We start from the raw sequence: 18,462 nt of genomic DNA on the forward strand, positions 1-18,462 counted from the left end.
CATGAGATGCACTAAGGGAAATCAAGGGACTGGAGGAAATTTTGAAAACACTATTGTGGGCACTGTGTGTTAGAAAGGTGCACTGCTCTGCTGTGAACCTAAAGGGATAAAATCAGAACAACAAAATGCTGGAAAAGCTCTGTGGAAGGATTGTGAGAAGAGTGCAATGAATTTGCTTTTCACAATCACAGTACTTCAGTGGAGGAAGCAAACTTAAAATAGAATAAACACCAGGCAAGGGTTTTGTACATAACAGTCTGCCACAGGAGACATGAAATCTTCAGCTGTTGAATACTAGTTCTGAGCTAACAGATGATTAATTAACATTAAAAAGTTGCATAGCTTGTTTTTTGTTTGTCCTACAAGAAACATCTACATTTCAAATGTTGGTAAGTCAAAGTAGCTTTAAATAATATAGAAGAGCAACATAGTCACTGCAGTATTTAATTTTGCTTTTTTTTTTTTTTTCCTGTCCCTTATGCAAACACAGATTGAGCCAAAAACTGGACCACTAAGTGGTGGAATTCTTTTGACCATAATGGGATCTAATTTGGGAATAAAGGCAGAAGATGTAAAAAATGTAACAGTGGCAGACAAGGAATGTCTTTTTAAAGAGGAGTTCTACTCTGTTTCCACAAGGTAATTGATGGATGCTTTTCACAAGATTTTAGAAGAAAAAAGGAACCTCTGTGCATTTTCAAGAAAAGATGATCTTCTAGTGGTTACACAAGGTTACCATTTGAAAAAATAACTATTGCTATGATATACATGCAATATTTCATAGTAAAATATCTGACTCTCTATTTAAAATTGTTATAGATTGTAATACAGCAACAAATTTACAATGGTGTACTACCATCCTGCTCCTGATTGAAGTTTTTTCCTTACTTGATTGAAAAGCTTTCATAAACTGTTACTGCACATATATCAAGACTATTGGTTTTTAAATTAAAGGCAATCTACATGTGCATCTAGTCATTAAAACTTTGCTAAATCTGAACCACAGTGAAGGCAAGCATACAAGATTTGTGGGAAAGTAGGGAAAACAAGAGGAAGCTTAAATCTGTTTAGTCCAGCCACAGAGTTTCTTGCCTGGGGACAGGGAGGGAGCCCAGAGTTTAGGTTTAGCTGTAGATGACTAAGTTTCATCTCAAAGCCAACAAGTCCATGGATGTTGAATTGCCTAAGCAGGTTGGTAGATGTTTTGTGGATTACTTGTCGCACTCTTAAGCAGTGCCAAAAATTAAAACAGAATGCCTAAATTCTTATAGGTAGGTATCTAGGTGTTTACTACAGATTATATCAAGCTTCTAATTTCAAGAGGGAAATACCCTTTTGATATTAGTTGATGAAAAGCGTTGCAGGAAGGTTCAGTAGTAATATAAAGAGTAATGACGGATTTTTCTTTCATTCACTTTTGAAAGCTGCAATTGAAACCTTGGCTTTCTTTTCCTTCCTAGAATTTAAATTGTAACATAGTAACTTTTTGCTATTTCTGTGGCATGTTTTGAAAGTGACTTTGAAGATACTGAAGTGATTTTTTTTTAGCTTTTGAAAAATATTTAACTTTAGTCAATGTATGGATCAGGCATTTAGAAGCTTCCCAGGCCTCTAGGACTGAAGAAGGCAAAGAATAGCTGTTTTTTTCTTACTGCTTCCCAATTTTATTGCCAGCACTCCTGCATTTACATGCACTTCCAACCAGTCATCTTTCCCCATTCCTTATTTTCAGTGTTTGCAAAAGCTGCACTGAGTTGCGACATAGCCTTACAAGAATTTCCCCATCCTCTTGGCTTTTTCTAAAGCTTTTTGATATTTTTAAATACATGGAAAGGAGCCAGAACTGAGATGACTGGTTCCTTGTATCATAGCAACATTACTGGTTTCCTAAGTTCTGGCAATGTAGTAATGGGTGAGAACAAATGCAACTTGCATCATGTCATTTATCAACAAATTAGTGGGTTTTGAAGGATGTTCCTGGCTAGGGAAGCTTAAAAAAAGAAGTTGTCAAAATCTTCAAATAGATATCTTTAATTTTCTGTATTTATCCCCCTCTGTTCTTTTTTATTATTATTACCTTCTTTTTATAAAATTAAATTTTAAAAAAATTAATAAAAGTGCCTTGTCTTGCTCCCCTATCCTTCTTCAGTTAAAAGCTAGTATTTTTAGGAGACAGTGGCTCCCATGCACAGCAAGATTTAAGACACTTAAGGGTGCTTTCTGGCTCTGTGGTGATTTAATTGTTGGCCTTGGAGAAGTCATTCTTTGTAGTTTTCCATTAGTAATGTGGGGGAAGGGAGGCAATGCCAGCGCTGGGAAGGGAGGGAACTTTTCCAATTAAAATCCCTGCTACGATGTTTCCCCCACAGCCCCCGGCCCCGGCCCCCGACTGCTTTCCCTAGCTTGACATATGGTAAAAATTCCTCCAAAGGCACCATTTCCTGTTTCTGCCTGACACGAAGATACAACTTCCAAGAATACAGTAGAGAGATGATGAGGAACAGGCTCAGGCAGCCATACACATGCCAGGACATGCAAGAATTCTGAGAATTTTGTCCATTTGCCAGTACCCAGGAAAAAAAGTCTGGAGTGATCTGCAGAGGGACTTGACAATCCTTTTATTATAAGTCCTGATTTAAGTACATTATACCCAGAAATTTGGAGTCATTGAGGGGTTTTTTGCTACTTTAGATTTTTTTAAGAGGTCATGCACTGTTTAAAGAAGAATAGCAATAATCTTGGAGGGAGAGTGACAGAAATGAGCAGTGATCATAGGGTGTGGCCTATATGAAACTGACTGAGCAGGCTATGAGCGCTATATACCTCCATATCTAACTGTATTATCAGCTCTCCATTAAGCATTTGTCCGAGTTTTCAAGTTTGTCAAATCCTTATTGCCTTTTCATGCTATTCTTCTGTGGTTTACCTGTTTGAAATAACAATTTAAACATCTTAGCTATCACTCAGCAGCAGTGTTAGTTCTAAGGCAGCATTTTCTTGGTCAGTGCTCCTTGACCTCTGATTTTGCATGTGTTATCTGTGAATTTATTTTCAGAGAACAGTAATTCTGAAGGGATTTTGATCATAGGTGTGAAAAGGTTTGAAGCTGAAAGGTAGCAAGATGCACAACAAAATTATCAGCAGTTAAAACACACAAAATCATAAGATAGCTGATGGTCTGATGTTTGCATCAAGGAGGTGGGAGCTCCTTTGTGGGTTTGGGTTTTTTTAACATCACAAAGACCACAGTAAATCTTGTGTCAGGTTGCAGAGGTTCAACTGACTTGTGGGGCTGAATTTGAGTCTTCTGAGAAGGCACTTCTACTAACAGACTGCTGAAGTGGCTGTGTACAGTGCTCAGGTTTCGGGTTTACCAGCCCTTGGATAGACAAGCAAACTATTCTTGGGTGGTTTTGCTGGGAATCTGAGGCAGCACTGGATTACATAGTATAGGATAAAGCAAAGTTGGTGCTCTTGCTGGCAGTGTGTGTGGTAGCTCACATATATTGCCCTGGTATTGCAGCTGTCACTTCTAACAGATAAGCTTACATTCTTTCCTTTTAGAATTGTCTGTCAAGTTGGACCAATGAATGAACCACAGCAAGGTCAAATTGAAGTTAACATCAATGGAAAATTTGGTAGATCACCAAGTGAAGTGTTGTTTACATACCAGGTAAGTGCATTTTTTCAGAGATCTGTTTTGTACTTTGTGTATGACATAACTTAAAGTTAAGCTCAGAATTGTTTGTGTTTGTTGTACTGTTTCATCAATAGCACTGCCATTGAAAAATATTTGAAAACACTTAATTCCAGCATTTCTATACACAAAAGGAGCACCAAAAATCAATTCTGATCAATAGATTAAGAGTGTTAAAATAGGATGATGTCATTTGCCATCTAAGTTAAAAAGATGTGGTATAAAAGCAAGTGGAATAAACTTATTCACTAGTAACATAATATCTCTGAAGTATCACTATTAAATAAAAAAGTCAGCACTGCAAAACATTAGGTATTCTCTAGATACATGGTGCACTATTTTAATCACGGTATTTAGTCTAGGCAATTTTCTTAATTAGAAGAATGGATGCAGAGCAGCTGAAGAATAAGTAATGAAGGTACATTAATTTCTTTAATAATTTATTTCATTCAAAAGTATGGCATGCAGAGCCACAGACAGCGTGATGTGTGTTCATATTACTTATGTGCTTTGTTTTCAGTGTGACTGTGAAAGAGAATTTCATTTCTATGTTAATTGCTTTGCTCTAAACGTGGTCCTAGCTTATAGCTGGTCTAGCCTGTGGTTTTAGCAGCAAGTAACTTTATCTGTATCTATGAGGTCTTCAAATTTTATAAGATCATGAGATAGTTGAGAGGTTTAAATAATATCAGTCCCCATAATGATACTTAAAATTACACCTATAAAACTATAAAACATAACTTGTGTGCTAGGCTTTTATCTTCTCCCTTATTTAAACTTCTGTCTCATTAATTCTTGATGTCTTGTGAGAAGTAAAGGAAAGGATTCAGCAGTGGAATAAGTCAAGAATGACATTTAACTGAGAAGAGGACATTCTTGTTTTCACAAAACAGGCTAGAAGTGGAGTTTCTGTAATTTCCAAGCAAATACCTCCTCTCTCTGGTGACACTGCTGCAAAAAACAACTACCCTTGTTGCTTGAATATGGCATGTGTTCCTTTGTGGAAGTGTAGGATATGATCTTAACCAGAAACAGTTATATAATCTCCCATGTGTATGTTTGTGGTCTCTAGGACAGAGACTATGGCAGTAACACCTACATGAGATTTTGACATGAATCTGTTGGGTGTGTTCCACACCAGTTCTCCTATCCTTCTGTGTATAAAGATCTTCCCTTGATTTTCATGGAAAACATGAAGTTATTATGGAATGGGTTGAAACCTGAACCATGTAGGCTTTGGAGCCTATCTTTGGACTTGTTTTGGTGTGATTCCCTCCTTAGCACATCTGAAAGGGATATAAGGAGCCATTGCTTTTGGCCACTTCAGGGAAAGATTCGTAACTGCCTATCAATGAGGTGATGGGAGAAGTGGCTGTGCATGAGCATTACCTGGGTGGATGTCTTCCTGCAAGTCCAAGACTCTCTGTGTGTCAGTCTCTGCCTGTATTGAGATCACTGAAAAATCAGATGCCTAAGCCAACTGCTGATAAAGAGCATTTTTATTTACTGCAAGACTATTTCCATGTGGACCCTATTTACAATATGGAAAGCATTGACAAATAATACAATTCACACCTGAAAATTGATGATATTGATTTCTAGTTTCATTTCCCTTAATTCCACAAGAAAATCAAGACAACTTTGGACTGTAGGATTGAAGTCAGTATGGGGTGTCATACTGATGTGCACCTCTACAAGTGTGGCACAAATGCTTTGGCATGAGAACAGACAATCAGAGCAGACAGTTGCATCAGTTAATGTTGGCTTAAAAGCTGCAGTCTTGTTTCAGTGCTTTTTTCAGACTTCTTTCACAGACATGCAAAATCTATGTTTTGTGTAAAACCTCTTCTACTCAGTATATACACAGGAAAGAAAATAATCTTCTTCCAAGAACCCTTCTAAAATAAATTTTCTCTCATGTATTTCCCTGTTTCTTTGGCACATGGGAACATTTCCCTGTTTCTTTGACCACCCTTCTGCTGGTCACTATTATTGTTTTTACTGGAAGCTCTGACTACTTGAAGCAGAATAGTTTCATCTTTAATGTGACTGTTCTAAATGCAGCGTGTGGCATGACAGGGCAGAAGTGCACAAGGAGACACTGGAGATGCTCATCCTGATGTGTCTGTGTGTACCAGAGGTATCACCATATACCCCACTGCCTCAGCCTCATACATGTGATTAGTATCTGCCACCAAAAGCACTTATCAAGTAGATTGAGTATAAGAAAGAATTATATGATGAGAGTGGTGAGTCACTGAAAGAAGTTGCCCAGAAAAGCTGTATCTGCCCCATTATTGGAACTGTTCAAGCCAGGTTGGATGGGACTTCAAGCAACCTGATCTAGGGAAAGGTGTCCCTGTGCATGGCAGGGGTGTGGGACTAGGTGAGCATTGAAGGTCCCTTCCATCCTGAACCATTCCATGATTCTATAAGTAGTACTGTTTGGCTCTTGTTGATACCCAGTCTGAACAGTGTGATTTATTTTTAAAGGTGGATTGATGAGAATCAATAGTCAGAACAACTTGGGTCTCAGACTCATGCTTCTTTCCTGTCTGCCAGTACAGAGCATTTCAGAACTGACAAATGTGCAAGACCTTCATGAAATGGGTCAAAAATCCAGTTAAAAGGGAAGCCATGGTTTCAATTTATAATTATTTCTGAACAAAAATGCCTTGGTCCAGAAGTGTCTGTGCTGTACAGTAAATACTCTATTTGCTGCACAACAGGAGAAGAAAGCTTTATGTCTCCCTACCCATCACAATTTCTCTATCCAGCCTGAGTTCAGTTCAAGTACAGTTCCAATAAAATTAAATTCTGATAACCCAGTCATCCTCTGCTGACATTTCTATTGTTTCACTATAAGCAGGCTCAGGCAATAACCATTCTCCTGTTTAGTGAAATAGAAATGAACTCCTGCTAAATTTTAATATCCAGCTATGCAGTACATCTGGAGCACTGAGAGCTTGGCTGGTCTCTGAGCAGGTGGAGCAGTAACATGGCTAAAGGCCAGTCCTGCTTTTTCATTTGTTGTTAACTTTATCTGATTTGCTTGTTGCTATGGCAGTGAGAAGCAGTCTCAAAGGAAGGAGTTAAGCTTTTCCAATGTGTATGGCCCAGATTTGCTGATCCCATACAAGTGCTGATTCTTTTCTCAGAACACCTCTTCTTTAGACTCAAGGCACCAGGACAAGAGCTTGTGGCTGGTTCTGGCACCTCCAGCATTTGTCGGAACAATTTTGTGAGGTTTAGGCTGTGCAGGTTAGAATGACTTTTCAGAAAGCTCAAATAAACCTAAGATGGTGAAATTAGAGATAGAACTTCGCAAAAGTGTAGTACATTTCTGAGGTGTTGAAGGTAGTTTAGGAACTGGCTTGGAAAAAATGACTTCTTGTAAACCAGGATGTCTATTTACCTAAATGAGATGAATAACCAAAAAGAGGAGGAAGGGAGGATAAATTAGAGCCTGGCCTGAGAACAAACATGAATATTCACCATACTGGAAGTTTGAATGTGAAATGAACAGCACAGTTACCATTTAACAAGGTGCACTCTTCCACCTCAATCTACCCCCAAATGTGGCAGTTTCCTCTTACGTGCATCCATCCTCTGCTTTGCTTTGTGATGTTTGAAGAAATTGCCCTGGAAGCTCTCACCAGATCAGTGCCTCAAGGCTTTTGTGGAGGTTTCAGCTCACTCCTTGATTTTTCACCCTGAGTTGTTGCCCCAATTTTACATTCCTTTTACACTGTAGCTGGGGGCTTTGGGTGGATTTTTTTGTGGGGAAAATTACATACTTGTTGCCATTATGATTGATGCTGATAAACCACACATCCACAGAAGTCTGGAACTGCTTCCAGAGGTTCTTATTTTATTCTTAAGTCTTGCTGTACATCTTCTTTGTGTGTCAGTCCGTATGGGGGACAGGAGAGCTCCTGGATAGCTGAGAGTTTTAGTGAAGTTGGCCCTTATTCATGTGGCTATTATTAGTCTTAACTCTCTATCCTCTGAGCCATGCATTTAAATACATGTCCCAGCATGCAGTACTCATGATTCTGCTCGAGAGCTGCCAGTAAACACTGGATGTATGATAGTGCAGACTTTCCAGTCATGCATGCTCCCATTTCTCCATCAGACCTGTCAGAAGAGCTCTGTGGTGTTTCAGAAAATCATGTGGTGTCTGCCTCATGATAAAAAGATGCTGCTTTCAGTCCAAAGAATAAGTTGTTTAACATACCAGCCCTTTGCTTAAGTGCCCCATCCACAGCAGCCAACACACATTGCACATTGCCAGGCAAATGCTCTGCCTGGGCACCTGGAGTACCTGGAAGTGTTTGGTCAGCTTACATGGTGTAAGGTTTGGACAAAGCAGCCCCAGAAAGGCAGGACTCAGCTCCTCATCTATCTGCTGTTGCAGGAACTGACTTGTGTTATGGTTGCTGTGATGAGGAGAGCTAGGGGGTCAGGTCAGCCACTGCGGTGAGCACCAGACTGCCAAGAATGCACAGTGGAAATTCTCTGCTTGAATATCCTGTGAGTGGGTGGCTTGTCTGACAAAACAAGAAACAGGCTCCCTTGAGTCTGAGAAAGGAGGGAAGTTGAGGGGGAAAGAACAGATCCTAATGGCTTGAGTTCCCCACTCAGAGGTTTAATTTAGCTCCTGTGGTTACCTTTATAGTCCATGAAATGCCATTTTGACCTCTAAGAAGCTGGCTGGTGTCTACAGCACTTCACGGGCTATGCCTTTTATTTTTGTGTGCATAACATGCAAGAGTTGGCAGAATAATTTGGCTTTCAGTGTGAGGCAGACAATTTTGGTAAAAAAGTTACTTTTTCAAGAGCCAGAATTTACTGCAGCTGGAACCAGGATGAGGAGAGGGAAGGACTTGTGAAGGAAAGATGGCTGTGATAAAGGCACAGCAACAACATGGCCTGTACATTTGTGAAAATCTTATCCACATCTGTGTGCACTGTCACGAGGTCTTGGAAACAGCATCCCTGTTCTCTGCTTGTGTGAAAGCACAGGAGCCCATTCCTACTTGTGAAGAAGTGCACTTGCATCAAAGGCAGACCCCCAAATGGAGGTCAGTGCCTGCAGGAGCCAACAAAAAGGGAGCTTAGGTGGCTTTGCCATTTGCTGCCCATCAAGTCCATTTGAACACCTCCATCTGTTGCTGGCTTCCCCTTGTGCTGCAGCTGGCATCTCTCAGCATCACGGGGCCATACTCTGACACCATCCTCTTTTCCCTTCCCAGTTGTGTCTCTGCTTGTGATCTGGCACAGTTGTGTTTTTTCCAGCATCCCCCTCTGAAGCACAGACTTCATGCCAAGGTTTCTATGCATCTCTGTTAGGTTCCTTTCCTCTGCTGCTGTCCAACTGTTCTTGAATTTCTGGCCCCTTTTGTGATCCACCAGTACCTTCCTTGGTGGTTTTTTGTTTCTGTCTTTGATTTTCTACATTAGTGAAGAATAAAGGGCAACCAGTTTTATTTCAGTAGTGCAGTTCACGGGCTAGAAACTGCTTACACAGATGGATACCATAGTAGACAGTGTCCCTTATTTACAGAGTCATGTCCAGGAATTCTTCTGGGAAAGGAAACTTTGTATAGATGAGGTTGTGCTTGATGACAGACAAATGGAAAAGCAGAGAAATAGATAAAGAAGACATGCAGAACTTTGGTGATGCTCCATGGGTGTGCGCTCCTCTTGTTCTTGGATGGTTTGTAAGAGACCAGAAGTGAGTTGGCTGGACATGACAGTGCAAACCAGGAAAGCTGCAGAGCAAACAAAACAAGTGAAAAAGAACATGAATCTGTCTGGAAAATCCAATCTCAGATGCAAGATGGGTGAGTGAAAAAGAGGCTGGGGGAATGGTTCTCTTTTACACCTCTATATCTTTAATTGCAAAGAAAACTGTGAAAAACCAGGAAACAAAAAAAGTAAAAAGAAAAAAAAAAGGAATAAACCCATTGCTAGCTAGGTAAAAGATGGGCTTTGATTTAACACCAGCAGACCACAGAGATCTAAAATGCTAGGAGCTCTCTTAGAGAATTTTCAGACTACAAACGGTATTTTTTTACTAAAATAGAAGTAAAAAATCTGAAGAAATAAGATATCACCTTCCTAACTCTGCAAAAAGACTAATTGCAACTCATAAAATATTAAAGATTTTAAAGTTCATTGTAGATTAAACAGGATAAAAAACAGGATAAAAAATGTAAGAGCTAAATGTGAATCCTCAGAGCATCTACAGTTGCTGTGTAAGAGCAGCAGCCATGTACGCTGCTAATAAGCAAGTTCATGTCTAAATGTGATTATAAGTGGAACAGACATGGAGATAATTTACCCTCTAGCATACAGAAAGCATGAAACTACAATGAAAAATACACAGCATTTCTGTGAACAGATTTTTAAGTAAGGGGCAAAAGATAAAAACAAAGCAAGCAAAGAAGAGATTTCTGGCTGTGATGAAAAATACAGGACACTGGAAAATGGCCTGAACGTGAAGTCACAGATATACTTGGGCCAGCTGGAGCCTTTTTGTCAATATTTTTCTTTGGGTTTTTTTCCAGTACTTCTGTGCTGATGAAGCAAGGATAAGACAGTGGCACACAGGAATCTAAATGCCACATTTGCATTGGTATTACAAAGAGGAAATATGAATTTGCTACTAAACATGCTCTCATTATTTGAACATTAGGTACCAAAAGCAATGTACAAGTGTTGTCTCACTGCTTGGAGGAGATAACCACTGCTTTTAGGTAAACCATAGTAACAGGATGGGTACTAACCATAGGTGTAAAAGAACAAGAGATAACCTATTTATAGCACTTTTATCCTTCCAATAAGGAAAATAGCCTTGTGGTTATCAAAGCATTGGGAAAACTACTTATCAGTTCAGTAATACTTGCCCAGCAGTCTGATGTAAGATGGAAAAGTTGGGTTGCAGGTGGATTTTGAGATCTTGAACTGAACATTTTTACATCTAGGTATGGCCTAAGGAAGATTTATGTGTGAAGTACTCAAATTTCCCATTCCAGGCTACATTCCCGTCAGACCTACAAGCAAGAAATCCTGTTTAGATCAAATAATTTTTTTGGGATAAATCATGCAGTAGGGAGCAAGTTACACCTGGTGATTGAAGATCACTCCCAACTGAACTATTGTATTGAATTTTATTCTGGACAGCATAGCTGTGGATTTGCACAGGCTTTATCAAAACTGCAAATCCACTTTCTGCAAACACAGGGCATGATCATGAGAACGAAAAGCAGTGGTGAGTCCTGGTGGCACAAAGTCCCTCTGCTGGGAAATGGCTTACCAGACTCTTCAAAAACCAGGCCACTGAACAGCTGACAGACATTGGAATAGGCTTTTTCAAACTAAACTATCAAAAAGCCCTCATAACAAGGTAGCCTGTTATTGCAGAATATATTTATGCTCAAGCATTAAACTACCTGGAAGACATGAACAGTATTTTCCTGGTGACAGAAGAAGTATAGACCTGAAAAAACATTCCTCCATTTCAAGCAAAATAAGAGAAAAACTGAAATATGTTTGAATTATTTTCTACACTTAAAGGAATTATAAAACAAGGGTTAAACCATCATTTGCAGGGTTGTTTAAATTTTACTGTGTCCATGAGAAATGAAGTATTGCCAAGTCCTCACAAGGGCTGATGTTTTCCAGAAGAATTATTACAGGACTGCTACAAATTCCATATAGGACACATTATCAAATGTTCTGTTTAACATCATAATTGCACTGAGCACTGCAGTGTGATGTTACAGTGATGTTATGGAAAGTCTGAGTTCCCCCGGGTGTCTTCTGACGGAGCCAACAAAGATCTCAAGGTGCAGAGGGCTGAAAAAGAAAGGGAGGTATTTATCATGACAGCAGGTGTACTTCTGATTCGGAGACTGAAATGACAAAAGGGCAGAAAGAAGGAGAGAAGAAATCCTTGAGGGGATTTGGAAAAAAATATCATCACTGATACTGCAGCACTTGAGGTTGGAGGCTTATCAGTCCCATTTGTAACAGTTGAACGTTCAGGTTGAGTTCAGTTTAAAGGGCTCTTGGTAAAAGCAGCATTTTTATTATCCCTCAAAGAAGGCTTGCACAGACAGATTTACTGTCTGCCCCTTGTCTTCCTCTGCAAGGAGAAGGAATCTCATGTAGGATTTTGGTAGCAACATAGAGCTGTGGGTCAGGTGCAGCTTTGCCAGGCTGCACAAGATAAGACCTTGTAAGATGAGATTAGACCTGGCACCTTGCAAGGGCCCGTATGTGTCTGTCTGACTGCTGAACCATGGGAATGGGCTGCCTTCTCCTTAGGTAACACAGTTCTTGTTGAAGTCTTGGATCACCACTGATGGCACTTCTTCAAATTAACTTGGCATTCAGTAAAGTATCGTTCTCCTCCTGATCCTATCTACCTAATTGCATTTTTGAAAAATGCTTTCTGGTTGAGCATTTGCATGACCTTACTTTTTCCTTTATTGGTACTCCTAAGAAGACTGCCAGGTGGGCCAATGGAGCTTTGTTCTTTGAGACATCCATGAATATTTTAGAGAAGCAATAAAACTTATTCATAGCACATTGGTTTTGCAATAAAATGATTATTAAAATTGTTAAAATTCTTGATAATTTATTTCAGCTGCTTATTTTTTCTGGCAGGTCCTTAGGAGGAAGGGAAAGAGGGGAAATAGGAAACAGAAAATAGCAAGTTAAAATTAATCAAATAATATTCCTTCCAAGTTTATAATAACAAAGTGTTAGCAGTCATGCTGAAGAATTTCTCTGCATGCACACAGAGCATCGTTCAGCTTCTCCTTATTAGATCATCTTTATGAAACATCCACGTTATTTGTTCTCTTGAGAGCTCCTGGTATTTGCAGAACTACTTTAAATGTGTTAAATATGAATATTTTGAATTAAGCACTTTTAAAATAGGCCTTTGAGGGACAGCTGCAAGATCAGCAATTAAAGACAAAATAAGGGTTAGCCATAACCATTCCACTTCCTCTTTGGCTGCCCTCTGTGTTAGTTCCCAGAGTGGTTCTTGGCCCCAGTTTTCCATTCAGCCTGAAGTGCAACTGAGATGTGTGTGCACAATGGATGCATGAGGGGTGGGTGGTGAGTTCTCCTGTCTGGTGTAGCTGAGCTTTCAATTCCAAGAGGTGGAGTTGATGCCTTTCTAAGAAAACAGAAAAAAAACCAACCAGTTTCTGTGAAAACAGAATAGGTAGTTCTTTCATTTCCCCCTTAGAGCTATGTTTTTCAGAGATAATTTTGCTAGCTGGCTACTTCTACATCCCTATTCCTAGGGAGATAAATGCAGGCAACCACTAACAGGTCCTTCAATGACAGTGCTGCTGAGTGGTTCGACTTCAAGTTTGTGGCTCACTCTGCATTTACTGATTGTTGGCAACAGGGACAGCTGAGCCCTGCCAAAGGGACCCATCAGATAACCCCCCAACAGAGCTCTAACTCCCACTTTTGCTAAGAGAAAGGAATACAGCTGTCCACTGAAGTTCCTAGCAAGCTTCCTTTCATTCGTTGTGCTGAGGTTACAGAGAATAGCATGTGTGATGATTCAAAAACCCTTATTTTCTTTCTTTGTTTCCTTAGTCTATGTTTAAAGGCTTGCTTTTAGTGGTTTCTTGTTCATTTTCTTTTTAAGCCTGTCCTTGGAGCCTAACCTTCCAGTGGAGGTAGTATTTAGGGAAAAGGCTACAAATTTTAAAGATATTTTTTCAGAGGTTCATAGAGTAAGAATTTGCCTATACTGCTTCTTTAGTAGTTCTTGAGGAAAACATTAATCTGAAAGCTATCCTAAGCATGCTATGCAGATAATAATTCCTGTGGAAAACACAGAAGTCCAGCATGGTTAACAATTTATAGCAATTAGGATATAATTTGAACTTAATAAAAGGTGGTTTTCTGTCCGTGTGGTAAGGTTATGCTTAAAGTATTTGACCCATTTTTATAAACTGTGTATTTATTAACTGTGTATTTCATATACAGTTCTAATTGTAATCTTTTTAGCAACAAAATTCTGTTATAAAGAAGCACAAATGAGTTTTTCCTATAAGGTGCATATCTGGACTTATTCTAATTTAAACTTCAAATGTTATTTTTAAAATTGACCCCCTAAAACTTTTTGTTTATGCTGGTGTGTCTTGTTTCAATCTCGCCTCAATCAGCAAGCAATTAAATCCAAATATGAGGATGCACACACAGGGTTATATAGACCTAAATGAGCTTTTAAAATGCTTTTAAATTACTTTGAGTGACTTCCCTATATAAAATCTTGTAACCGGAGTGATGTATTAAATTAAAGCTAAATCAAAGGGTAGTGCATGAGAGCAGTCATATGCTCACTCTTGAGGAGTGAAGGGTTTACAAACAGATTTCTCTCGGGGAAGAAAAGCAATTGACACCCAATTAGTTAAAGCATATTCCTAAAGCTCAATGACTCGAGAGCAAATTACGGTTGTCATTGTGGATTTGTGAAGTGTGCTGAACCATGATGCATTCCTTCAGAGGGAACTTGCCTAGACATGAAAGTATAAAAAAAGCAGAGCATATAAGAGTTCTCTGTGCTTCTATAATATCTGAGCTTCAATAAAACAAATTTGTAAAGTAACCATGAAGTCAGCTGGATGCATTTTTATGGATTCCTGCTGCTTGTTAAAAACCTGTTGGTGACTCACCGAGCTTTGAACTGAAATACAGTATTTCAGTCCCTTCCTCCCTGCAATTGGCGTGCCCTTGGCTTTGTGGCTGTAAGCTGTCACAGAGATGGTCTGTGCCTGAGCAAAGCTACGTGAGAGAAGGGGGTTTGCTGCATGACTAGGAAGAAGTGGGAGTGTTGCTCTCTGTCTCTGAGAAGGGCTTTTCCTCCTTCAAGTGGAAGATCAGTGCTGTGTGATAGTGATCAAGGAAACTCTCATCAGCAAGGGACGTTTTCAAACTTCATTCCTCTTGCTTTATTTGCATGTCCTGCATATGAAATAGCCCCAAGCCTGGACTTTATTATCAGTCAACCATTTCTGCAAGATTATGCAAGAGGAGGAAAACAGCTGTCATTTACAAATATACATGAGTCTGGGAAAAAAGCTTATTACTTTTTTTGACTCATTTAAGAAAAGCCTGTTTTAGTATGGTGGAGCAGTAGTGCTGTATATCAGAAAAGGCATCACCTATTCACAGCCTCCCTTAAGGCCTTGATCTAGTATGCTTCAGCAAACACAGGATCAGGTTCCCTCATAGCAATGCCCCAGCCTAATTCACCAGCCACACGCTTAGACCTGGCATCCTGTATCTGTGTGCAACAGCAGGGCAGCTGCCAGCCCAGGGCACGGTGATGCCAGCCCAGGGCACAGTGCTGCCAGCCCAGGGCACAGTGCTGCCTGCCCAGGGCACAGTGCTGCCTGTCCAGGACATAGTGATGCCAGCCCAGGGTGCAGTGATGCCTACCCAGGACACAGTGGTGCCTGTCCAGGGCACAGTGATGCCAGCCCAGGGCACGGTGCTGCCTGTCCAGCACGTGGTGCTGCCTGCCCAGGGTGCAGTGCTGCCTGCCCAGGGCACAGTGATGCCAGCCCAGGGTGCAGTGATGCCAGGCCAGGGCACAGTGATGCCAGCCCAGGGCACAGTGATGCCAGGCCAGGACACAGTGCTGCCTGCCCAGGACACAGTGGTGCCTGCCCAGGGCACAGTGTTGCCAGCCCAGAGCACAGTGGTGCCTGCCTAGGGCACAGTGATGCCAGCCCAGGGCACGGTGCTGCCTGTCCAGGGCACGGTGCTGCCAGGCCAGGGCACAGTGATGCCAGCCCAGGGCACAGTGGTGCCTGTCCAGGGCACAGTGCTGCCAACCCAGGGCACAGTGTTGCCTGCCCAGGACACAGTGGTGCCTGCCCAGGGTGCAGTGCTGCCTGCCCAGGACACAGTGCTGCCTGCCCAGGGTGCAGTGCTGCCTGTCCAGGGCACAGTGGTGCCTGTCCAGGGCACAGTGATGCCAGGCCAGGACACAGTGCTGCCTGCCCAGGACACAGTGGTGCCTGTCCAGGGCACAGTGATGCCTGCCCAGGACACAGTGCTGCCTGCCCAGGACGCAGTACTGCCTGCCCAGGACACAGTGCTGCCTGCCCAGGACACAGTGGTGCCTGCAGGCACAGCAGCTGTGGCCCCATGGGCACGAGAGCTGTGGCACGTCTGCAGGCATGGGGAGCCATGGGGTCAGCAGGCAGTGGCACCCAGAGCCAGCTGGAGGCCACATCTCATGGCCTGCTCGGCTTCCATCATCCTCTTGATTCAGCAGCTTCAGTGTGGTCCTGAATAAGGATGCTTTTCTCAACTGGAAGCAGAAACTACTTACTGACAAATTAAATCATGCTGCTCATGAAAAGCCCTTACTGTTAATTTACGGTATTTGTTGGAGCTCCCAGAATACAGTCATTGAAACAAAGACCGAATTGAGAACAAAAGGAGGGAACTTGTTGAAAAATTTAAATATAAAACAAATTTTATAACGATTTGAAGTGTGTCTGCTTGATTTAATTGGTTTTAAGGAACCCACTCCAAGGTTCTAGGTACATTAAGAGAATCTGAGCATTTTCTGATTTTCTTTCTTTGCAAGTTTATTGCCTAAGAATAGGTTAACAGTTTTACCACAGTTATTGAGAGCCTTTTGAGATAAAGGAGATCTTCATATTCTTTCTGTTTAGTGCAAGTTTTGAAAACCTTGTTCTTTGTCTCCTGTAGCTGACACAGAATATAGGAAAGGGTAAGGAAAGATGAAGGTAGACCTAGCCATAAAGAAGAGAGAAATCTTAAAATAAGTATGAAACCAGAAAATCCAACAGGAAGCTCTCACAAACTTAATGGCTGCCAACTCTACATTTTGTGATAGGGAATTGAAACTTGTATAAAGCCTCATAAAATACAATAAAGAAAAAAAGTGCATTCACATTATCTGTTACTTATTTCAACATGAATAGTAAAAGATTTTGTTTTATTTTAGAAGATTTGTCTGTCATTGCTCTAATTTTATTATTCTTCAGGTAGTGATATTAAACTTATATTACCTATTAAGCTAAATAATACTGGTATAAATTTTATTTTAATTTTCTCACTTAGTTTGACCATCTTCTCTTTGCAGGAACCTCATCCTTCTCAAATAAGGCCTGAAAGTGGTCCACAAGCAGGTGGAACCAGACTTACCATCTCTGGTATAAATCTGGCCACTGGTTCCAAGAAGGATGTTCAAGTTACAGTCGGTAGCCAGCCTTGCAATGTGTATGTAGCCCAAGTAACTAACTATACAGAGCTATGTCCTAAAAAATCACCAACCTTTTCTGCCCTTTATAAATTAAATAAGTCCTTTGTCTATATCTTTGTGACTCCTTCCATGCAATGGAGGTCTGCATGTAACACTCAGACAGAAACTCACTCAGAGGCTTCAGCGGAAGGAGCAGCTATAAAAACACCTTAAGTGGGAGAATTTAGATGTCCAAAGATTTCTCCACTTTTGGCTTTCTCTGCTAGACTGGCTGCTTCAAACCCACCCATGCTTTCACTCAGCATATCCTCAGTGGTTTTGTATAAAATACTAAAATTGTCTAGCCTCCCCCATGGTTTGTTCTTCTCCCTTCTTTTTCCTTTTATTAATTGTTGCCCTTGTCTTTTCTCAAAAAAAAGGAAGGACACTAAGTGTGCTGACATTGCATTGTTCCTGTGTTTGTACAATGTTCATTGTTACATCCTATATCTCTTTTGTTAAAAAGCTTACGTGATCTAATGGAAGTGTTATCTCCTCTCGTAACTACTGTACCCAGCAGAAATGGACCCCTGGTATCTTTGTTCTGGAGTATACAGTAAAAGAATACAAAACTCCATAGTGTTAGTAACAGAAGATGTTTCCTCTTCTTTTTCTTCTTCAATCTAGTACTGAATTTGGAGACGAGATCATCTGCATTACAGGACGTAACAACAAGGTTGAACCTGTTCCAGTCACAATGAACTATGGGAGCACGAGAATTACTGTCCCACAGCTGTTTACATACAGTGAGAATCCTACTGTCACCAAATTCCTGCCAGTCAACAGCTTCAGCAGGTAATGAAATGTTTGTCGTAACTTTCTTCACAACTGGCTTAAAATACGTGTAATAGGTAAGAAAAATATTAAATATAGAATTGTTTGGAATAAACTCCTATCCTCTATCAATGCACACATTCAGGAATGTAGGGCTTGTGGTCTTAACTGCAACTGATGTTTGAAAGTATTCCGTTTACTTCCTAATTTTTATCCCTTTTCAAAGGTCAATGTAAAAATTGTAACATCATGACTTAACAAACAGAACATTAAAAATAAATTTGGCTCTGACTTCTCTTGGAGATATTAGTACTTGTCTTCTTGAATATTGAGTAATCACTTGTATAAAATAGGATTTGGTTGTAATGTTTCCTTTTCGTTTTTGGTTGGGTGACTTTGGGACCTGGAATTTTTCTTTGGTAGATCAACAGTGAGTTACTCCATGGAATTCAAATGACTTTTTTTTCTTCTATATCAACTAAAGCCTATTTTTATGTATTGCTTTGAGGTTTACTATCCCTCTAAATCCATGTCACTTCAATGACTTTAATTCCCACTGGCAAATTCTTCTTCTTATGTGAAGATATTATTTTTTAAACAATGTGCTGTAAATAAAAGGGAATACGGAAGCCAGGTCTCTACAGACCTGTGGAAAATATAATCTCAG

General features: G+C 40.4%; 1 protein-coding gene across 1 annotated transcript in view; it reads left to right on the plus strand.

The window, feature by feature from the left end:
- PLXNB2 (plexin B2) overlaps positions 1-18,462 on the plus strand; it is a 251,723-nt gene that overhangs the window by 201,356 nt on the left and 31,905 nt on the right. Inside the window, exons 17-20 of the mRNA XM_066550678.1 lie at positions 491-639; positions 3,565-3,673; positions 16,863-16,999; positions 17,649-17,816. Of these exons, the coding sequence (XP_066406775.1) occupies positions 491-639; positions 3,565-3,673; positions 16,863-16,999; positions 17,649-17,816 (563 nt within the window). The remainder of the gene's footprint in view (positions 1-490; positions 640-3,564; positions 3,674-16,862; positions 17,000-17,648; positions 17,817-18,462) is intronic.

Source organism: Molothrus aeneus, chromosome 5 (assembly GCF_037042795.1).
Source record: "Molothrus aeneus isolate 106 chromosome 5, BPBGC_Maene_1.0, whole genome shotgun sequence".
Taxonomy (NCBI): domain Eukaryota; kingdom Metazoa; phylum Chordata; class Aves; order Passeriformes; family Icteridae; genus Molothrus; species Molothrus aeneus.